This window comes from Lepisosteus platostomus, chromosome 9 (genome assembly GCF_059453375.1).
Source record: "Lepisosteus platostomus isolate fLepPlt1 chromosome 9, fLepPlt1.hap1, whole genome shotgun sequence".
In the NCBI taxonomy this organism is placed as follows: Eukaryota; Metazoa; Chordata; class Actinopteri; order Semionotiformes; family Lepisosteidae; genus Lepisosteus; species Lepisosteus platostomus.
In genome coordinates, this window is record NC_142619.1 from 61,114,683 (window position 1) to 61,138,964 (window position 24,282).

At 44.2% G+C, this 24,282-nt stretch overlaps 1 protein-coding gene across 1 annotated transcript in view; it reads right to left on the bottom strand.

Moving 5' to 3' along the window:
- Positions 1-24,282, bottom strand: part of anks1b (ankyrin repeat and sterile alpha motif domain containing 1B) — a 334,903-nt gene that overhangs the window by 65,474 nt on the left and 245,147 nt on the right. The window contains exons 13-14 of the mRNA XM_088646015.1: positions 4,060-4,664; positions 1,938-2,010 (exon numbers count right to left, since the gene is read on the bottom strand). Coding sequence (XP_088502141.1) covers positions 1,938-2,010; positions 4,060-4,664 — 678 coding nt within the window. The remainder of the gene's footprint in view (positions 1-1,937; positions 2,011-4,059; positions 4,665-24,282) is intronic.

The window sequence follows — 24,282 nt, forward strand, 5'->3', positions numbered from 1 at the left end:
CAGGATGTGGACTGCCGTTTGGGACCACCTGTGTCTTTCAAGACTCGCCTGTCGGCTAAAATAATTATTCAGACCCCCCCCCCCCCCCCGATAGTGAGCTATTGGCAGGATCCCTGGGCGCAGCGTCACACCTGCTGTTTCAGTAGCAGCGAGAAACGAACAGATATTGCTGAACCAATTAACCCGTCATCGATGAGCACCACATCACCACAGCAGCCCAGAGACTCGGCGGCACAAACAGTTAAGTGACAAATCAAAAACTCATGGCAGAGAAGTAAAAGTTTACGGTTTCAAGATAGCACCTAAAATCGACAGCACAGTTATTATTCTAATTGCTACAACAAGCGAAGCCTCTCAGCCTCTTTTAAATGGATGGCAAGATCAACACTGTAAAACATGCAGATTCTTCATTGACAATCGCTAATCCGGCGTTTAGTAAGTCCCAGAACAACAGCTCCAGATAACACGTTGCATCTGATTCGAAAAGTGTGCTGTTTTCTCATCGCGAAAATCTTGGCGCGGATCTGTGCTGCCCGAGCGATGATTTCGTCACAATCTTTATGCTTCTTGACAGCGTAACCTCTGGCGATGCTTTGAAACAGCCCCAGCTCTTTTACATACATAATGATTTCTCATCTCATCCCTCCCCAACTCTTCTCCGGGCTCTCTGAGTGCCTCACAGCCTCCCGTTTCACTGGGAAAATGAAACAGTTCAGAGTCTCTGGAATCCACGAGTCCTGCCGTATATTAGCAGAATGGAATTTCATTAAGTAACAGCAGCGGTGTTCTCTGGGATGAAGAAGTGGCATCTTTCGATTTAAAAATAGAACTGCGTGTGGGAAAAAGAGCTGGGTGTTGCCGTCTGTTCTGACAGAATACTGGTGAAAATAAAAAAAAAATGATGTACAAGGACAGCACAAAGCAGCTAAAGAAATGCTAAATAATTCAAATGAAATTTAAAACCTGCCCCTCTTCACTTTTATATATAGTACTGTATGAATACATATTCTCTCAATTCCTCAATTGGTTATGCTGTGACACTTAGTATCAGTCATATTAAAAGTCCTTTAGATTTTAATTAAAAATATGTAATGTGTGTTGTATTTATAGACACCCATTCAAATCTTTTAGCTACGGCAGTAATTATGTTTGGTCTAAAAACAGCCACTACAGAATTGCTTCTCAGCAGCGACTCTTCACTGTCTCTGGAAAAGCATGGTTTCCTTCTTTGCGCTAACAGTGTGTCGCCGACAATCAGCCACTAAAGAAAGCTTTCATCTTCCAAGGCTTCATTCAAAACCACTGTCCAGTTTTAAGACAGTAAAACATGCAGTTTACAGCGCAATCAAATGGTCTGCTGAGGTGATACATGTCAAGACGTCACACCAGAAAGGGGCCTGTATTTGCAATGCCATGCAATTCGCTCTTCCAAATGACGCTACAACTTACAGCTCCATGCAGTCGACTCTCTATGCATAATTAAAGAGGCTGTTTAAATAAATCTGAGGCTAATAATGGCAAAATACAAAGATGGAAGTGCACTGTTACATTAATTATTTTTTAATCCCCATTTACGATAGAACACAAACCCGTAAATCCCTCTGCCGAACCACAGCAGTCCTTTCGTCGGGTCTTAGCCAGTTGCGATGGCGACACTAAATATTGGATTATACACTTCCTAACGTACAGCCAACTAGGAGCGGTTTGAATTTCATACCCCTGTCATTGGGGATCGATTATAAAGAAAAGTTATAGTTCCGTAAAGACTTCTGCAGCAGGTTTCACCGCAGCAGCTGAATTAAATGGTCAAAGGTTCAAAAGCTCTCATTATAAAAGCAATAATAACATCAATAATAAACTAAATTTCGATAAACCGTACTCAAAACCAGCACCCACACCGACACAGTAATTACTGTAGCTTTAGAAACTGGATTTACCTGGAATGTCCTCCTTAATCCCTTCCAGGCCCGTGTTGATCCCTGCTCCTATAGAGCTCATGATTTTGTCAATCTGGAGAAACAAGAGACAGAGTTTAATAAGCTAAAACGGGTTTTTTCTTTCTCAAAAATAAAAAAAAACTACATATCCCAGAGTTCCTCTGGCCCAGCTCGTGAAGTGTGTCACATGACTGGTTCTGGATCTTGGCCGAGTAATGATCCTGGGTGGCCCAAGAAAAGAAACAAAGCCCAGTGGGCTCTCACGGTGTTCACTAACCTCCCCAAGAAACACCCTGCACGTAAGAAGATAAAAAGAATGGTCACGCCCCTGGTCCATTTAAGGTGGTGGCAGGAAAACCCCCCTTTCAAGAAATGGCTCTGGATACACTGAGATACGCGATGATTATTAACAATGACCACAGCGTTCCTGCTGCTGAGTGTCAGGGCAAAAAGAGCAGCCGTGCAGCCAGAGCAGACCCACCGTGAGACAGTGAAATGGCGATGAAACGTTCGCCCATGTTTCTGGGACCCCCCCCACCCTGGACAGCCTCTGGGGACACCCCGGGGGTCTCCAGTGTCCTGTTCCGGAACCACCAGGAGGACGCAAGGCTGTGGGACCTGCTGGGCGCCTGGCCCGGCGGGGAACAGCAGCAGCACAGCGGACACGCGCAGGAGAGGAAGACTCGCTCGGTCCCGCAACAGGGAGAGTGGGATGCCTACAACAGGACTGGGGGGGTGACACCCCGACCTTACCCACGGGTGCCGAGAGGCCCCCGGAAGTACAAACACCTGGCTGAGCCAAATGAGCAGCCGCAGAAGCAGAGACCGGAGAGAAGACTGACCGACTCAGAGCTTCAAACCGCTCAGCACTAAACAGCTAACATCGAACGTTACAAAAATGACCCGATGTGCAAACGGCAAATTCCACGGATTGGAAACCCAGAAGAGGGGGCTCTGCTGCAGTCGGGATCGAGCTCATGATGTACAGTAAACCGGCCGCGCTGCAGGGGGCAGCAGAGAGCCCGCCTGCCGAGGGGGAGCAGATGTGTGCCCTTGGGAAGGGGCTCTCAGGACAGCAGGAGGGGCTGGGGCTCTGTGGCCGTGTCCTCGGAGAGAGTGGGAACGCATTAGTACTTTGTGCTGTTCTGGCCTGAAGGAGGCCCACTTCCCTGATCCTTACGGTGCCTCGCTAATGTTTTCAAGGCAAGAAAGTTCGCAGTTTTTAAGTAAACGCTGGTATTCCAATGTGCCCGTTCGTTTTCTGAAAATCCACACAGGGCTTCTAATCTCTATGCCTTCTCTTCCTTTTGCGCTCCAGATAATAACCGAAAGATACTTTCCGAGTGTGTGTGTATCATCGTAGCTTCAGGCATCTTTACTACACAACAATAAGTAAAGGCTAACGGCTTAAAATGTTTGACAGAATGGAACAAAACATGACCTTCAGTGTCACGTCAGCTGAACAATCAGATTACATATTACTTTATGTAGGAGCCTGCAGGGCGGAAGATGTGCTTACCTCTTAAAACACAAATGAGTAACCCTAATATTAAATTCAAAACCCGCTCTGTCGCACAAGCAATTCATTTATTTAAGTGTTATATACGCCTATCCAGAGAACAAAATATAAAAGCTAAATGAAAGCTTATTAACAGGCTTCCTGAACAGAGCAGAAAACATGATGTGCTCATTATCTGGACCAGATCTGTTTTGTACACTGACCAGCCCCTGAGCAGTAACATACTGTATGATATCAGGCACCTATTTCAAGAGCTATCTCCAGCAGACTACAAAGTGAAAGTTAGCATAATGATTTTTTTTGTGAATGCAATTCAGAAGAAGAGGAGATACGATTTATTGCCCTGGGAGATAAGAAAGCTTGCCAGAAGATGCTACACAGTTCACCTGCCTGCGATCCCATAAACGAGACAGCTTGAGGCTGGCCAGCTGGAGCAGCTCTGACCGAATCCAGGCCCACAGCCCCTCTCCCACTCGATTCCCAACGTCCTGCCTGCTCTGCAGTCAAACTCAGGCAGACGTCCTGCTACTTTCTGAAGAGGACAGGAGGCCACTGGTCCCCCTGGGTTGGCGTTTTTCCTAGAAGCCTGCGGGAGACACTTACTTCCTCCCATTCCGCGGTGAAGGAGGGCGTTCTCTCCAGGTGGTTCACCGGGATGGGCTTGCTGGCGACCGGCTCGACCCGGCTGGCCCTGTACTCCTCCTCGATGGGGGAGCAGGAGATGAGGTTGGAGTCCGATTTGGAGATGTTCCTGCAGAGCTGCAGGTCCAGGACGTTCTTGGGGATGGAGCGCATCCTTCCCAGAGTGCAAGCTCTCTCCTCGAAGCCCCCGGCGGCGCCGCTCACCCGCTGGTACCCATTCCTCACGCTGCGGGAGCCGAGGCAGGGGCCGGGGGCGGCCTGGTTGACCTTGGTGTGGAAGACGGTCCGGTAGACGACCTGGGGCTTGGGCGCCTTGGCACCGCTGCCGGAGCGGAGCAGGAGCGCGCTGGAGTCGGAGGCCGGCAGGAGGCCGCCGGGGCCGGGGCTGGAGATGGAGACGGGCTCCGGCTCGCTGAGCTTCCTCACGGTGCTGTAGAGCTGGTAGGGGTTGTCCGGAGACTCGCAGGCCGGGGAGGAGCCGTGCAGAAGGCCGGCGAACTGCTCCGGGATCTGGCCGTCCGGAATGTCGACCTCGGCCGGGGCCTCTCGCGGACACAGGATGTCCTCTGAGGAAGAAAGGGGAGAGTGTGAGAGCAGCCCGGCCACGGAGGCACTCCGAGAACACTCCCCGTCCAGTGAAGAAGCCCCTTTGTCACGGACGTCCAAAGGGACTAACCGTGGGGAGCAGGAGAGCGGAAAAAGACCCATATGCGTAGCGGCGAGACGGGAAAAAGGCCCGGGCTCATTAGTGCAAAGAGTTCAGGAATGCCGTATAGAAACCTGTGCCCTCAGGGAGCGGACGTGGGGCGCCCTGGTGCTAGGCGGGTCTCAGGACATCCGAACGTCAATGCTGAGCGAGGGCAGAGTGCAAGACCCGGAAATATATAGCCCAAGGGAAAGAGAGGGACCGGAAGGACAGCAGACCGGAAACTAGGGACAGGACAGAGAAGGAGCGCCCCCTGGCTGCAGAGGGCGTGACACCCTTCCCCTGCGTGTGTATCGAGGGATGCCACCTGACCCCTTTCGCATCGTGCGCTCGACCCGAGGTGATTTTCACGGCCGCGCTCTTGACTGAGGCAGGTGGACTGGAATAATACACAGATGGATGCCTCCCAAGGTGCGAGCAGTCTCAGGCCACACAGGCAGATTGGCCACAATAGCCAATGAATTTAGCCCAGAGGTCAAGCGGAGGCCTTCATTATTCAAAAACAGCACAGCGAAAGGAATCCAAAGACTCTGGTACAGAGTCATTTACTGCATGTGTCCTCTTTAATAACCAGGAGCTTGGCAACAAGAATGACAACATCTTGATTAAAGACACACCCCTTCCAGGCAGATGGCCTTTCATGCGACTGAGGTCTCGGCTCTTAGTATTACAAACGGTGGAACCCGGGGCTCAATACCGCCATAGGCAGAATTATGCTTTATTTAGAAATATGCAATATTAAATCTGTCAGAATTCTTGGTGGATCACAAATAGTGCTTTTCTTCTAGAAACAAATCTAGTATATAGAAGGCGAAATGAATTACAGTTAAATTTTCTAAATGACCGTTTTTATGTTGCACTTCGGTTTCTAATTATAAGCGATATTGTTGGTAGCCATATTATGGTGGCTGGTTTTAATGATTTACAAATTAAAGTTAACGACAAGGTGCCAGGACAAAAGGGAATATTTAAAGCAACTCCACAGGAAATAAAACATGATGTGAAATGCTGTATGTACATTCTGGAAAGGGATTCCAGTCTCTTCAACCTGCTTTGAGAAGAAAAGAGGTTGACACAGGGTGGCCCAGTTTAGTATTATTGCCTTGAAGCACTGAGGCCCTGGGTTCAGTTCCTGGGGTCCTGTCTGTGTGGAGTTTGTATGTTCACCCTGCATTTGCTTGGGTTTCCTCAAATAGCCCAAAGACATGCTTTTACTGCAGGTGGATTGGCTTTTGGGCACACTGGCCCTGGTGTGAGTACATGTGTGTCTTTGTTTGTGCTCGACTGCCCTGTCACAAAGACAGACATGTGTCCTGCCAGCCTGTACTGGATAAAGTGTTTAGAAAATGGATGGATGAAGCTCACTCACCCCTTGAATAAAAATGAAAGATGGAAAACCCCCAGCAGTGAAAGCATCTATTCCCATGGTGACAGAGCGCCACACAAGGCTGACCCAGTCAGGGTCTCCTGTACCATCGTGTCTTTCAGTCTCACTGGCTGTGTTCCTTATGCTGTCGTCCTCTGTGCACTCCAGTTCAAGGGCCTGCGGTGCCGTGACACAATTGTCTACAATACCTCCCAGTCCCAGCAATCCCCTCCCCCCAGCAGTCATTTACTGTTATCACTGAACCCTGCCTTCTCAACACCTGGGCCTCTTGGCTCTCAAACACCAAGCCAGACTGAGGAGATCAATCGGCACAAGACAACTGAAGACAGTTAGGAAAAGCCGTGTTGTCTTGTGTAAAGCAGAGGACTACTTCCCATCACAAAAAAACAGCAACCTGCTCCACACAGAGAGACCCTGTCTGGGTACAGCATAGACACACCTGCAGAGCCACGCAGAAGCACCACCAGCACCACCCTCTTCCAATGATGTCAGCGCTTCACAGAACATATTTACAGTTTTTGAAAACTTTTTGAAAATATTTTTAATCGAAACTTCAGGGCTCAAACTGGCAGGCACAGGGCACAGGGTGGGATCTAGCCTGGATAGGATGCCAGGTCTTCACAGGATAAATAGGAGTGAATAGAGATGTTTGGGTGAATGAGAGTGCATTTATCCTGTGAAGACCTGGCATCCTATCCAGGCTAGATCCCACCCTGTGCCCTGTGCCTGCCAGTTTGAGCCCTGAAGTTTCGATTAAAAATATTTTCAAAAACTGTAAATATGTTCTGTGAAGCGCTGACATCATTGGAAGAGGGTGGTGCTGGTGGGATTTTTAATGACCACAGAGAGTCAGGAACTCGGTTTTCCGTCTCATCTGAAGGACGGCACCTTTTTACAGTACAGTGTCTCCGTCACTATAGTGGGCTACTAGGGCCTACACAGACCACAGGGTGAGCGCCCCCTACTGGCCCCACTAACACCTCTTCCAGCAGCAGCCATAGTTTACCTAGAAGGTCTCCCATCCAGGTACTGACCAGGCTCACACCTGCTGAGCTGCAGTGGGCTGCTAGTTGTGAGCTGCAGGGTGATATGGCTGCTGGGCTGTGCACTAATCAAAGGTTCTGTCAGTGTCTGTCCACTAGTCTGTCTGGAGTATTTTCTCTTGAAATGCACCTGGGAGTTTGCTTCATTGCTTCATGCTGTTTCCCTTTGAAAGGAATTCTTCATACTGAGAAGGTGACACTTCTAAATAACTGGCAGGTGCCAATTTATGTATTGCTGAGAAAAGGGGCTCTGAGTTGATTTTTAGACTCAGGGCTTTGTCTGATTCTTGCACTGGTTTACTAGCATACTTACATTAATTTGAAGGCAGCAGTTAAGATTAGTACAATCTAACATCTCCTGGCACAGCATGGTCCATAATTCATTAAGGAATGTACTGTAATAATCCACTGGGACCCCTCTGGTTAACCTTGGGAGACATTCCCTAGTGGGATTGGTGCTTAACCATTTCTTTGATGATTGAGCCCTGGTGTATACTTACACTGCACTGTTAGTCAGAGGGGAGCATGGAAAAGCCACCTGAAAGCCTATAAGCAGCTCCGGTCTGCTCTCAGGCAAGGACCAACTGAACAGGCAGAACTGCCACTGATTGGGAGAAAGACCCACAGAATTCTGGGATACTGTACATCCTTCAGCCGGATACAGGAAGAGCTCGGGGAAGGCAATCCTCAGGGGTCTGGGATCAGGATCCAGCATAAATGTTAACAGGACTAAGTGGCTGAAGTCCAAAAAGAATTTCAAAGATCAAGTCTTCTACTTCACTGGCTTCTCGGGTCGAGCCGACACAGAGAGCTATCCCCTATCCCTGTTCTGGAAAAACCAGTGCTGAGGCTCCTTACTGCTGTTATTTCAGGGGGATCCTGTCTTTACCCGATGGAGGAAGGTATACAAGGGAATATTCTAGCCATGGACAGGAAACATGAGGTGTCCAGCGCATTGCTAGTACAAACTGAAGAATACGAACAAATATCAAAGACCATGTATTCGAAAATAGTTTTTTATTCATCACTGAAGCAAAGCTCTCTGTAAACAGTAATTTACTGGTTGCTGTACGATCTACAGCAAAATGGTCATTATCAAGAACCTGATCTGCTGTTGTTCCTTCTGCCTCTATGTCTCCCTGGTTCCACAGCACATTTCTTCAGGCCATCCTTTAATTTCAACGTCACCTCACTAGTTTGGCTTGAATTAATGTGATGAATCACGACAGTATCATTCTACTTTTTTGTTTTGTTCATTTTAGTCAAAGTAAAAAGATTATGTTAAAGTTCCACTCGGAAGAAAATGCTGTTTTGGACATGGTAATGGTTAGATATGCTATCCAAACAGAATTACAGAGAGAGACACGAGCAGACAGAACATCAGCTGCCAGCTTCACTGAGGAAGGAACACCAGCTACTGCAAAGATACTTAGGCCCTTTCACCCACTGTGGGCTCATATTGTCATGAGGTATTAAAGGCAAGCAACAGTTACCGTGAGCAGGCTTACAAGAGATAAAGATCAAATTACAAGAGTTTAAAGAAGAGGTAAATAGATTTGGAAAGAAAGGCAGTGTGTATTCCCCTTCTGTAGCTTTTCTGAACTGGCAAAGCTATCAAGCGCTTACCTTTTCAGGGCGACCATCTACAGTATATGCATAACAACCCAGGCCCATAAGCTACAAGAGTCTCACTGAAAAATGCTCAGCCCTTGCAGCACTTGAAAGCAGAGAACAGAAGCATATAAAAAAGGTACAAATGAGAAGAGGCCATTTAGGCCCATCAAGACACTTTGGCTGCTAGAAGCTAATGGAACTAATTTCTTATGTTAATGGGCTACCTTTTAAACAATTTGGTTTTAGAACAATTTCAAATGAAAAACAACAACCTGCTAATCTTAGATGTACCTTCTGAAGTGGTTGCTCATTTCACTATTCAGTGTAACTAATTCTTAAATACTATTCTTAAATAAAAATACATATAATCAAATAAACATTAAACAAATCAGAATATTTCAGTTTCAATGCAACAAATCCAAGACTATATTTCATTCTAGCTATACCTTATCAAAAAGCTCTTAAACTGAACTGTTACTGTTTTCACTTCTTAAATGTTAGAAGTGATCATGACTCCTGTGTCTGAACCTGGACTTCAGCTCTCCTCTTACACAGGTGGATTGTGGGTTGAATTGATCCTATGGGCTCATACAGCACTAAGAAGTCTCATTATGAGAGTGTTTGATAGTGTCATTCCCACCTGTGTCTGCAGAGGATTAGATGATAAACCACAGGAATGCTACAGGGGAACAACAATTTAATACCAGGCTGAATTCTGCTCACTATACTTCCTGGAAATGACACACATAGAGGGGATTATTTGTGAGACCTGAGTACAGAAAACAGTTAAAAATCAAGTTCAATAAGCTTTACTGAGTCAGAGCCCATTTCGAACATAAACATAAACAGGAGTTCTCCAGAATTGGAAAGCATTTCTCTAGACAATGTGGGGAAGCAATTAAAAAAGGCAAACAGGATACAAGGTCAGAAGCAGAGAATTTAAGTTAAGGGATGTTATGTATCAGTATTGGAATCTAGTAAAAGGAACTAAGAGAAAGCACATTTAACAGTGAGAAGTTGTGGGAGTCTGAAACCTGAAACACATTCACTAGGAACGACAACACCCAAGATCAAAGCGCGATGAACTATTCTGGATTATGGGTATTGGCTTAAGGCCGACTGAGGCTGAGGGCCGAGGGCCGACCTCCTGGCCAGAGGACAAGGAGACCAGGACCCCCACGCAGGGTGACCAAGGGGTCGCTGCAGAGGTGGAGCTGGGGTGGAGGTGGGATGCAAAACTCCCTCCCGCACTTGTTATAAACTCCATTTATCCAGCTGTAAGGTTCATAAAAGAACCCAAGCTGCTTTCAAGAAACAGAAGAGATCCTTGGATTCGGTAGCTGATAGCACCCAATCAAGCTACTGTAGATGGGCTTTTGTGATTGACGTTTCTCATGTTCTTCTAGCAGTTACTAGAAAACAATATACCATTGTTACATATTTCAGCAGCATTTCACATTATTGGTCATATTGCTTTGCTAAATTGTCCTTCGTCTTTAGTTGGCCTTTGTAGCAAAGATTTGGATTTATTTCTTATCTTCCCAGTTGGTGCACTGTCTCAATGCGTGACTGGGTCTTTGGGCTGGGAACTGTGTTATCTGGAGTTCCTCAGAGCTTCACGCATGATTCCAAGTTGCTGAGAGTGAATAGGCACTGTTGTGCATTCACACTCTCACTCGATGCCTAACTGATGTCCAGATGTAAATGGCTAAAGATAAATTATGACAAAACAGAAACTTTGCTAACTGGCTCCAAAATGAAACTGTGAAGCCGTGACTCCACTGGTGTAATGCCCAATGGAAACTCTGCAGTACTACTAATCCACTGTACTAGAACAAACATTTTGCTGTTACGTTGGACTCTAAGCCTTCTTTTTAGTTTTGCTGAATATTACTTGTTAAAATGGCATTCCACGATCTTAGAAATATACCGCTCAAACCTGTGCTGGACTTGTGATGATTAAATGTTGGCAACATATCACTCCACTTCTAAAGTCATTACACTGGTTACTGTTGAATTATTGATTTTAATATGTACGTAAACTACGAATCTCATCATGATCAAGATCCTTTATATGTCCAGGAGCTCTGGGCTTCATGTCCTGTTATGCTCTCGGAGACCTGCAGTCACTTATTCTCTGGATCTCTGCCAGAAAACCACTGGAGCATTCGATTGTTATGCTCCCTGTCTGCCCGGCATTACACCGAAACACCAAATTCTTAAAAGTCAAAGCAGTAAACGTTTTTATTCTTGCACGTCATCTTTTATATCTCATGTATGTTTGGATTGCAGCTGTTAGCAGTGCTTTGGGATGCTCCAGTATGTAGATGACTTTAGAAATATAAAATTTAGCTTGGCTTAACTGCTCAGAAACTGACTAGGCAAGACTAAAAGCAAGAGCCCATCAGAACCAAAACAAATTCAATCGCAAATGTGACATTCATTTGGAAGAAAATGTATTTATGTAACCCATCAGCAAGGCTGCAAATAGCTACAGCACATACTCCTTAAGTTTCTGCTGCAGCCGAGCCCCTTTGGAAGCTGGAATTAGATCACTCACAATCGAAACCTACCGCATCTGAGTTCGTGGGAATAACAATCAAAACATTAAAGTCATTCATGGCTGCAAGCTCTCCTGCAGACAAAGAAGTGTTGCCTCATCAGCAACACTCCGAGGAGAAAAGATTACATAGCTTGGGACCTGACTTGATGTTACAATGTAAATAGCAAAATACAAATATAATGCAACTAAAAAATACAAAAGTTAAATCAACAGCTACAGTACATTAGACAAGATATGAGCAACTGGACTTAAGACACTGCTCAAAGGCTTGTGCTCTTCCTGAAATGTATTATGTTACCTAACTATTCACCCACATACACTACACTATTTTTGGTTTCTTTAAATGAGTGGTTTTATCAATTTCAAATTTCAGCTGATTGCTGTTAAACGTCTTGTAGCAGGATGGTGCCTCGTGACTCATATCAGGAAGCTTTAGAAATCCCCAGTGGGACACTGCTGTTGAGATCCTGAACAGGAGACTTCACTAGGATCACTCCGGTATTATCTACTGCTGTAAAAATGGGAATTCTCCAGGTTGTCATTGTAAATGCTCAATGATCTAAGAAAGAAAAGATTATTATCACTGCAGTTTTGTTTCAAGACAGGCCATATTTTATTAACTAAGTGAAAAGAGAAGACAGGCATTCTTGTGAAATGCAGCTAATTTTAGGATTTCATACAGTATCTCACAGGAAATCCATTGCAGCCACTGATGGCGGAGATAATATTAAATACCTAAACAGGTGTGGAGAGGTTAAACACAGATCCAAAACTAACATCATTATTCAAAGTGCCCTTCAAACTGTCTGCTTTAAGATAAAGAAAGTGCCCAGTGTCTCTCGCTGGGGTGCCTGCGGGCGCCTGGTAAACGACTGTGAGAATGCTCTGGTCAGTGGAGATTTGTTTTCAGATATCTTCATCAGTGCGGCGCACTCACTGCATTCACTGCACAGCGGGAACCACCCCAGGTCAGGAGAAATTAAACACGTCCTTCTTTACAGAAGAGGAACTGCAAAGGACACCGTAGGTGACGCGCTGCCCTAGTTTTCATTCTTCTTCACATTTCAAACGGCAAGCATACTGCATTCTGTTTTCTGTGAAGGACTTGATTAAAAAAATAATACAGTGGGTGTAGGCTGTGCACACACGGTTGCAATTAATTTCAATGACAAGGAGCCTTCTGACAGCCCGAATTACTGTACATAACCTCTCCAAAACAAGAAAGGAATCTTATTAATTGATGATAGCACCCTGCTCACCATGTCAAGCCTGGGCCTAACTTCGCCCCATGAACTCATTCACTGGATGTAAAAGGCTCTCTCTCCAGTTCCTGAGGTCATGCAAAAACAACGGCACTTCTAACAAGCCCTAAAAGACTGGGACAGCTCAGCTCCGCCATGCCGCCCTGTGTCACCCCAATTTCCTCGTCAGCAGGGGGCAGCAGGTCTTCCAGTCAGAAACACCTCAACGCAAGCTGGCTGATTCAAGATTATTGTGTACCAGGACACACAATGAAGATTGTGGAAAATTTTAAAATTTGAACTTCAATAACCTGGGAGGTGTAGCGAGAAGCACCTGTTACAGCTGGACTGCAGACAGCCAGGAAAAAAATAAACATGAGAAGCATCTTTGATTTTGCTATACCAGACCAATTTTGATCTCTCTACAGCACAAGTAAAACAAACGGGGCAGTTTTACTTCATTACTAGTATAAATTACTGTAATGCGGAAAATATTACTTTAATGCATACTGGAGTGATTTCTATTACTGCTCAAAGTACAACATTAAACCTTTTTTTAAAAACAAGTATGTGTACAAATATATTCCTTCAGGTAAGACTGCCAGAAAAGGACATACCACTTAGTACATTATTAAAAACAACATGAAATCGTGGGTGAGACAGTGGGTCTCTTACTATTCCAGCCCAGATACTCTTCTTGTCTTTTAACGTTTCTGGTCAGATAACCTTGCAATGCACACTCACACAAGCTTGATTATTATTATTATTATTATTATTATTATTATTATTATGGCAGAGGGGAATGAGTCCACATTCTGTCTTCAGTGGTCGAGTGCACACGGTTGCAGCATTTGAACTGTTTTCTCGACCACACACAGTCTGTCGCAGGCGTGTTTTGCCATTTAGAAGAAGGAAAACCCGATGAAGCTGTTCTGTTTTGCATCGTTAGCCCCAGATGCCGCACTGATACACAGGAGGAGAAAATCCAACCATGGGTGAATGTCCTCAACCCCCAGTCTCCCTGCCAGGGTCAGTGCTGAATACCCTGCGATGCCATGGCTGCCTCTGCACCAACTTTCCTCAGATGCGTCACTGACTCCTACAAGACATCCTTCCTCCCAGCTGCTGCAGCAACAGGTGTGCTTGTTGCCATGGAGACCCTGCTCGTGTCTCCGGATGTCTCGCCAAAAGCTTCAGGACATCATAACGTTTGTGGACTGGAATGATGGGTTAAAAAAAAAATCATCAAGGACTGATGCAGCTCTGGTGTGAGAAAGAACCTGTTAGAGAAGAGGGTGAGGGAAGACTTGTTCTGTAAGGCTTCTGGGCCCACAGACAGGACCATAATTCTGCCTTCACTGCCGATAATTGTGGTGCGCACTTGAACTACTGCACCAACTCCGATGATGCTGATAAATCAGAGCTCAATCAGAGCTGGGTTCTTCAGATTAATGTATTTGTGTAAATCAAGAGCCTGTTTCTACAGCAGTGGTTCAACAGGCACTGGTCCTTCACAGGCTAAACTCCTAGCTGCGTGATGAAAACTATAAAGCTTTTGATACAGCTAACCTTAAAAGATTAATTCTCAATCTACAAGCAGTAACATTGAAGTTAATGCAATTCTTCCGTGCAGATAAAGGGTAAAAGCTGAAGTTGGGGTGAAGCAATTCTAGATTCTGGTATAGTTAGTAAACTAGTCAAGCTTGCGGATGACACTAAATCAGGAAGACTTGGAAACACTGTAGAAGCAAATGAAACCCAAAGGTTTCAGACAAAAGAAAGTGAATGGAACAGAATAGTGAGCAGAACAGTGACACAACATTTACATCTTCTGGACAATGTGGAGATGCAATTAAAAGGTTAGCAGAATGTTAGAGGTGGTAAAAATTCAACATCTGTTTCAAAGAAAGAGCACGTGCACCAAGGCACAATACTAACATACAAATGTCGGCTTCTGCCTATTCAATGATCAAAAGACACAGCTTTTGTTCTCCAAAGAGACCGTGCAATAAAGGTAAAAGCTTTATTTACATCTCCCAGGAGGGACATAATTCTTCTGACAAGGTCTTCAACAGCAGTATGCGCATTCAACTTGGGATGGATTAAATCCTAGTGCATTTTTTAAACGATTACCTCATCTGGCAGGGTAACAAGTAAGACTGAATAGGATAGAGAATCATCTGAAGACCCATTAGGCTTTAAATCAGTCACACGTTCCTCTGTGACATTCCTTTTAAGTGAAAAAGAACTGCATAAGTGTGAAACTTCATCATTGATCTAAAGAGGCAAAGAATTTAATGGATGACCCTCAAGTCCCTCTTCTGATTATGGGTAACTTATTATTTTAATATTCAGGTGACAGCAGTTTTGCGGCCTTTATACCTGCCATATCACAGTAAAACTATTTAATACGATGTTCATTCTCGATACAAATCAGACCTTTAATAACCAACACTGGCGCTACTCTATCCATCTTACTTCGGACTGAGGTGAGTGTTCAGAACATCATTCCACATCACTCGCTGCAGCCTTCCCTCCCCGTGAACCACAGCCCACTCCAGCAGCCTTGGCAGAAACAGGCAGCACGTTGCCCTGCGATCAGAGAACAACCTGGGACACACAGCACACCGCCTCCTGGACTTCCCTCACAGAATGAATGCTCCTCCGATCCGGCTGTGGGCTGAATCCGCCCCCTGCCGCGCTGGAGGGGAGGACAGAGCGAGGGGGGTCCTTTGATAGTCCTACGCTACTTCGCTCAGTGCGTGTCCCTGCTGCACTCCCCAAGCTCAAATCCCTCTTGAAGCAGGAAAACAAAACCAGGCAGGAGAAAGGATGTGCTGAATGAGAGGCTGCCGATTTTTGCCAAGGAGAACAAAACGCCGCAGAATTCCCCGCTGTGATGCGGTATCCGCAGTTTGTTCTCGCTGTGTCCAGGGGCACTGCGGTGGGCACTGTAACTGGAAGGTGTCAGACTGCGGACCCCCGACTGCCAGGGCCATCAAAAGAGTGTTTCCTTCTCCAGCATCCTCACAGGAGTCCCCCGTTCCCTCACTGATCACTTCACGAGACAACAAACACGGATTGATTTCACACTACCTATTGTTTTCCATGTGTTTCCAAATCAGTGCCCAGAAATGAGACCCGCCTGCGTGGACAGAAGGTCCGAGACGTGTCATCTGTCCCGAGCAACGCGCAGGTGTAAGATGAGATGTTCTCCTTAATGTAGAGTAAAAGGGGAAAAACAGACCCATCTGGGACTAGTTGTTGTTTATTCCCATTAGAGTGAAACATTGCAAATAAAAGGTGCTTTTAAAGGATTTCAGTCATAATACCCATGTCATGACTATTATGGTTATTAAACAAAGTTGCTTTTCAAAGACAACTGAGCAAATTAAGGAAGCATAAAGATAAGAAAAAAATGAAATGCTCTTTTAATGAATTTCCCTTCCAGATATCTATTTAATATGTCTGCTTCATCTGGAACCCACTAGAAAAATTGAAAAATTCCAGGTCGTTCCATCCTGTGATGCGGCTGACTTGATATTAAAAACACAGAACAATATCAGATCTGCCAGTCACTTCCAAGATTAAAGTTGAAAAAAGCAAAACAAAACTAAAGAAAAAATCCTCACTCATCAAGCACTACATAAATATTTATCAGCTTATTTCTTGATAAACGCATGCCAATCAGGATTTTTCTGCCTCAGCAGTTCACCATTCGAGTCTGCCAGAAGACATTACCCAGCTTCTGTACTAAGTAAAGAAAATTACAATCACAGTGATGATTTAGTAAAATATCGTCATTTTTAAAAGGTCACTGTTACTGTCAACAAGCATGTTACATGTTTCTTCGAGCAAAAACTTACATACAGTATAAAAAATGCTTACATATTCTTAAGACGTTGCTTCAAGAATTTAAAGATACAGTACATACTGTAGGGATATTTCGATGAGAAATTGAAATGAAAACAAAAAATAGACATAGAAGAATCGTGCATGCAAAAGAAGCATTTACAGTAACTAACACAACTACCTACAACTGGCCTTTACACTATGGGTTGTGGGAGTGTGTCCCCAGCTGACTCCTCCTGAAAGAGAGGGGGACATGGTCACCCTCCTCCTTACAGTAAGCCAGCTGTTCTCTCTGTTCGGAGCCTTATGCCACACAACCTCTCGTACATTTCACCTCTATACTCCACTTATTAGGATCTGTGCAAACGTCTGAAGTGAACATTACTGCACAGCAGAAGTACAGCTGAGCTTTGAATAGTTTCATCCTCCTGCTCTCTGTGGTCTATATTTAGGTTATAACTGAACAGAAGATTTCTTTATATTTCAGCTTCTGCAGACTAATTCCGCAGTTTCGGAAAATTTCATCAAAATAACAACCAAGCAAGAAACATCCTGTGTGTGGTATCTGTGTTCAGGAAGCCTGCAGATAAGATCCCATTTGAAGTACAGGTTAGGATATAGCACATCTCCGTCAGGACACTTTTGAACTTCAAAAAATAGTTTAAAAGGAAGTAGTTCAAAAAGACTGGAAGATGAAGTGCCTCTCTTACAAGGAGTGCCCTCCAGGGTTATGGCTGCCTTTAAGAGCATGCTATCTTTGTGTTGTGAGACAGCAAGAGCTAATCAATACACATGCGTACAAAACGGGCCTATTGTGAGCCATTATTAACCCCAAGGAGGTTTGCTTTGAGCGGCACGCATAGTACTTTCGCTATACTTTGGGATCCAGAAAAGCTTCGAAGAAATCGCTCAGCTGAAACATCTGCCTATTAATTTATCAGTCTTTCCTGCACTATTACAATTAACCATATAAGAATGGTATATTCCATAGGAGTGACCCCTCTTCTCCAGCGCACAATACAGTATACAGTATGTAATGAGTCTTGATGTCTGAGCTATAATTGTTAATAAACGCTGATGTAAGTGCCCTCACTAGCACTAGATGCATGGTTGTTGGTGCATGTGACCCTGATGCGTGACTGATGGTAGCAGCATACCTGGCTAATTTGTCGGTCAGACAGGCTCAACATTTTACAGGTAGGGAACGGCAGCTAAAAGCAATGGAATGAAATCTGCACTACAATATGGTGGAGTTGTTTTCAGTGGAAGAGGTCAAGCCTGTAACCTGTCTAATTGGCAGTTAAAAGTATTCATCCCCTTGGACTTTTTCACATCTTATTGTGTTACAATATGGAATCATCATGTATTTAATTAGGAATCAATTAGTTTTCCCATTAATTGACACAAAGCAGTTAATAATTTCAAAGTGAAAACACAATTCTACAGATCCTCTTAAATTAATAAATAAAAAAATGAAAATAACTGATTGTGTAAGTATGAAGAGATACAGTATATATATAATTAATATGAAAGATAAATGGAAAAGCCATGATTGCCTATATATTCAAACCATTTGCTGTGGCAAACCTAAATTAATGTAGGCGCAGAAAATGACCTTAATGAGTCACACAATTAGAGGCCCTTGTATGTGTTCAATAACAGCGGTTCAGATGATTTCAGAGTAAATATTCCTCTCACTGTGAGTTACCTCTGTCAGGAAGTGAATTTCAAGCAAAGATTCAACCATGTAGGCCAAGGAGCTTTCAAACAACACAGGGATAAAGGCGCAGATCAGGAGAGAAATACTGCATAAAGCACTTAAAATACCCAGAGTATCTATTTTAGTATGGTGAAGTCAAAGACTTTAAGAAGTGGAAGGCACCCAGACTGCCTAGATCAGGCTGTCCCTTCAAACATGAAGGAAACGGCCATATAATAGGCCATGAGGAAACGGGTTCGACACGCCACTGTGAGGCAAGCAGTGACTCTGAAAGAGTTACTGACCTCGGTGTCTAAGATGGGAGAAAATATCCGGAAGTCAACAATATCTCCGTCACTCCACAACTCTCTGTATGGAACTGAAAACTAAACCATCTCAAATCCTGCATGAGGTTTGCAACACAGCACGTATGAGGTTTGGCAACGAAGCCAAAACGTAGCAAAAGGTGTTACAGTATGTTCAGACAAGAGAGAAGTAGAACTTTCTGGTCTAAATGTATCCCTCCATCGTCATTCCCCTGTCAAGCATGGTGGCAGCATGATGTCACAGTTCTGCTTCTCATCAGCAGGGACTGGGAAGAGTGTCAAGACTGATGGGAACATAGCTGGGCAAAGTACAACAAAACACTACAATGGAATGGCTCGAGAAAGAGAAAGTCATCGCCCCACAGTGGCCCACTCAAAGTCCTGACTTGAATAGGGTTGACAATCTGCGGGGAGACTGCTGTCTACGAGTGATCCGAAGCAACCTGAGAGTTTAGGGGAATCTGCCTAGAAGAATGGGGAAAAAATTGAAAAGTTGGGCAGAACTCAGACTTGGCAGCTGGAATTGTTGCTAAAAGTGTTTCATGGGGCTGTGAGGTCATGGGGCTGGATACTTGTGTAATTGTCATATTTCCGGTCTGTTGAGAAAATGTGCATGCATCACTGTGTAATTTCACAATGTGGGACACTACAGGAAGAATCTGCACATTTTTGCCAGGCACTGTACAGTATATACAGTATATATACATACACACACAGTATACAGTATGGATCAGGTTTGGAACAACTTTTAGCTTGATATTATAATACTGATTTTTCCTATATGTTTATTTTTCGGCTTTTCACCACCTCAATGTAGCTGAAAGGCAGAGTTTATATCAGCTAGGGTGTACACGTAAGGCACACTGGTGCCAGACCACACAGGTCCTCTCCTTGAGTGAGAGGCTGTGGCCTTGGTTTACCTTCACCCGAAACCTTAAAACCCAGTTGAAGAACATATTTGTACAATACAGCCTTTTCTTCATGGAATTGGTTTTTTTTTATCCAGCAGGTTTTAATTTAATCTTTGATTACTGTTATACTGTATGTTTCTGGCTAATTATTCCTTCTGTACATACATCGTTTTGCATGTTGAGTTGAATCGATTGGATGTAAATGCTTGGAGATGCTTTGAGATCAAAGGTTCTATGGATGTAAATGAAGTTTATCATGATATTATTGCATCTATTGTTACTAAGAACAGGCTACAGTACGTGCATCTGCATCCTTTATCCTTCAGCACCTTCTGTGAATTAGCCTTGTGTTCGAGACATTTACAAAGTGCTCCACAAGAAGTACAGTACCTGAACATGACCATTGATGTTAGGAAGGCATCCCGGAAACCGTATTAGACAAACAAATCACTTCAAAGAGATGAGGGGGTCTGGTTCTGATATGAGGGGCAAGCTGATTGCTTGCAGTGCCAAATGTTCTTAAAATAAACCTGCAGGGTTTCAATAAGAAGCCTTTCATGTGACGAAGAACACCCCACTGGATGTGCTCGTCACTCTGCATTGATGCATAAAGGAGACAGAAACACTGTGTGGGAAGCTGTTGGGTAACAAACACAACCGATACACAGCTCCTGCACGTGAATGCGAGAATGCCTGTACAGAGAGAGCAGGAGAGGTAAACAGTGAATCATATTGTGCGAATCAGGCAGACACTGTATCCCCAGGTCTCTTCTGTCTGCAGACTGCTCCCCAGAACAGAAATGCACAGGTAGACGGATGGACAGGTGGGGAGACAGACAGAATCTCTCCTCTGTAACATGACTTTCTCTTTTTTTATTTTTGTCAGCTGATCATCTCTCCAATATGACTCAGCAACACCCGACAAGGCTTTAGAAAGAATAAAAAAAAACTTAAAGGAGGAGAGAGAAAAGAGGGCAACCCCCCCCCCCCCCCCAGAAACACTGAACACTAAATAACAATGAACGGGACTGCAGGAGCCTTCAGGTGTGCCGGCTGCTGCACAGCACTGGAGGAGAAAGCGCACTTGTAAAAGCATCTCTCCCTTATTAGTCATATTCGAAATGCAAAAAGATTTTTAATGTCAGAATCATTATTTCACACATGAGGAGTAGCAACTGTGGGATTCTAATGTGATCTGTGCCGATGAATATTCCTCCCACCCAGCCTCCCCACCTCCACACCAGCCTCCTCAGCAAGCAAACCCCTCTGCCACTATTTCACCCTTCCTGCCTGCTGGCCGGCTCCCTCCCTCCGCCTTCATTATTTATTCATTTGAGGTCTGAACTTGGATCCTAACCTCCCTCTTCTTCTGATAGACTCAGATTTACAAGCAGGGGGCTGTTGGCTCTGTATTTGCGATATACATTTTTAATTAACCCTCGCAAAGTTTTTGACGCCCTGTGTTTGCCACAGGCATCTGGATGAGTCAGACAGAGCCCCGCTGACACTCCGCTAAAGCGGTATTCTTCCTGAGCTCCTCCTTTAAAACCTTTCAGCTGAGATGTGTCTTGCCTTTCAGGTTCATGGCATTCTGTGATGGCACATTAAAAACTAAGGACAAGCACATGTTCCAAGAGAGTTGTGCTTTTTCAATGAGGCAACCTGAAAACAACAACAACAACAACAACAACAACAACAACAACAACAACAACAACAAAACCAGAAATGAAAATGCACTTTTCTTTCAGCTGGTGCATTTTCAGTCTAGAAGACTGCACTGCCAACCAAGAGGAAGGATTCTTCTAACTGAAGCGCTGCTTTTAAAGTAGAAGCTTATGCAAACCCAGCCGAAGCGGTGATCTCAATTCCGGCCCTGGAGGAAAAGTTCAGCATGGGAAAAAAGACCTGATTTTATTACCAGGCCCCCAGGCAGATCTTGGGGTTGTGCTGGCGGTTTTCTCATATGGAGAATGTAGGAAACTCCAGACTCTACTCTAGATGGCTCTAAATAAGTGACGCAGCTGATATTGTCCTGACCTGTGGTGAAATGAGTGATTCCCACACGACAAGAGAACCCAGTCTGGGTATTAAAATAAAAAATTTAGCTTCTTATGCCACTGCGAAGTTTGTTCTTAAAGATGTGAAAACCTCATTTTGGGTCTAGACACACTATCTAATAAAGGAGTCTCCAAATCAGCCCAGCATATATTATAGTATAGTATAGTATATATTAGTATATCCTGTATACTAAGCCACTAACCTCTAAGGGGGGTTACATTTTTGGAACAATTCTATTGTGCTCAATTCAGTAGGTGATTTGTTAAATGGAGTAATTCAGAGATCATTCTGAACCAAATCCCTAGTACCTCTAGTCCCCAAAGACCAGAGTTCTCTTAATATTTCAATGTCACCTTTGAACGTGTGGCCAAAAGATATCATTTCTGGAAAAATCTCCTTGAACTGTTGCCATGACGATGCGTTTTGCTAAAATATGCTGGGAGTCAATCATTATTTTATACTGGAGTCATTTGAGGGCTTCCAGATAAGTTCAGTTGACCCTGGACATTCAACAGTGTTTTAAGATTTTAACCAAAAGTCACCAGCAAGCTTCTTCTATCACGACTGTTGCTCAGTAATGAAGGAGGACTGCTCATTCGGTCAACTCAAAATAACCTTGTAGCCCCCATCACACACACACACGCATAACAGTTGCAGATCTCCCAGGATAAGCTGTGAAAACACCAGTCAACAGACGGACACATGGAAATACAAGACAGACAGCTTATAAAGGCAGCCACAGGTGCAGACAGGCAAACTTTTCCACATGATGTCTGCTCTGTGGGATGTTGTTTTGTTTATTGATTTGAAGATTCGTGTCTGATCATCTCCCTCACTCCTGTTCTTCTCTGTGGGGCCTCCAGTGTGTTCCCTCCATCTAACTCAAGATTAAAGACTTGGTGCTCTGTGTGACCATCCGGGTCTGTGTGAGGACTGTTTCAACAGCCACACGGCCCCTAGAGCCCGTTAGAGGTACCTACATACTGTAAATAGACACAGCAGGTGATAATTAGTTAAATGATTCGATCATTGGCGGTGGGTTTAGAGCACACATTCTCACCAGGGGTGATGAATGGTTTGTTTAGTATAAAAAGGGACTCAAGGGGTTAGCTGGAGGCTGGATTCTAGACAGTGGTTAGACTCCTTCACTGAACTTACTGTAAGTCTTTGTTTTTCTTGTGTTCAGACTGCTTGAGACACTTTGCTTAGGGTGGGGGTCTGTCACGCTATGATTGGTTGAGTTTTCTGTATGCAGACACTAAATGCACCATGTTGGTTCTTTAAAGGTGACTTGCTGCCCCAATTTCTCAGACCATTTATTAAATCTTGGTAAAAAAATTAATTAATTGGCGGTATCACAAAATGTGACACATTCTGAATTCAGCACAAAAGGGCTTAGATTTACAGTACAGTTTGTACAATGTGGGTAATGTAAAGACTTGCAATGGGGAACCCAAATAAAACCAACTGTAAGAATTGGGTATCATCCTAAAATGATTTGAACGATCATTCTCCAATGCATCTGAGCACCTGTTGCATGCGTCTTCTATAACATGTAAAGGATGTGTACATTGATGGGGCACATAGAAAACACCTGACAAGTACGGATGAAGACGGGTTGTTCAACCAAAATTTCCAAAAAATACAGCTTTAGCAGTACACACCAGCAAATCACTGTTGTGCAAAAAAATAAAAAATAAAATAAACTAATGAAATGTTCTTCCTCATTTCCATGTAAAGATCATAAATAAAACACTCTTCACCCTTCCAGAAAACCTAAAACAGTCTAAATAAAAAATCAGCTTACTGAAACCTCAGCAATGTGGGAATCCTATACAGTACTTCCTGTGTCATCTGGGAAAACAGAGGCCTCTGTAAGTAACCTTAGTCACGACCCACAGGAGGTCAAAGAACACCTCCCTGTCCATCCTGCGGTGAGCACCTCGGAGGCTAGCAAGACGAGGCTCAAGCCATTCCATAAAGCAATTAAGAACATAAAGACATACAGTAAAGCACCTCACAAAATAATCAAAAGAAAAGGGGGCATAATGAACCAGCAAAAAGGATATTAAAGGTTTAAGAGAGAAGAAGACTGTGATGGATGGCAGAATGAATAATATATTTTTCAATAGAACACCAATAGATGGATGAAGCTTTTTGGGGATAAAAACAGCATATTGAATGAATACTGCTTCGTAACAAGGAAAAATGTTTGCGCTTTTTTCACCCCAAAGAATCCCAAAGTACCTTCATTAGGAAGAACAACACCCGGGAATTAAGCATGCTGAAAGGGCTGAGGAGTGTTTCAGTCACACCCTGGCTCAACCTGCTTGGCCGGGGGCTGACCTCCTGGCCAGAGGACGAGGAGGCTGGGACCCCCGCAGAGGGAGGTGGGGGGAAGCAGGATGAAAGAGACGCTCGCGAGGAAGAGATGGGGGATCACATACAGTATTATAATGTTTTTTTAGGTAAGGAAATGACATCAACAGTGATTGCAAATTACTGACAGCTGAGTCGGATTGAACTTGGCCGATCTTTTGTCTTATACTCCATTTGAGGAAGCACCAGAAAAGGCAAACAAAATGTTTGAATATGTCGATATACAGCATAGAATCTAAATCAAAGGATGTTGCACTAAAAACATACAGTATAATACACTGTTAAGACGTCTTGTAGAATCTCAATTTTAGTCACCATGTCATAGAAAAGACATTTCAGCTCCAGAGAAGAGCACCAGACACATTCTGGTTCTTAAGGGAGTGCCCTACCCTTAGAAACAGAACC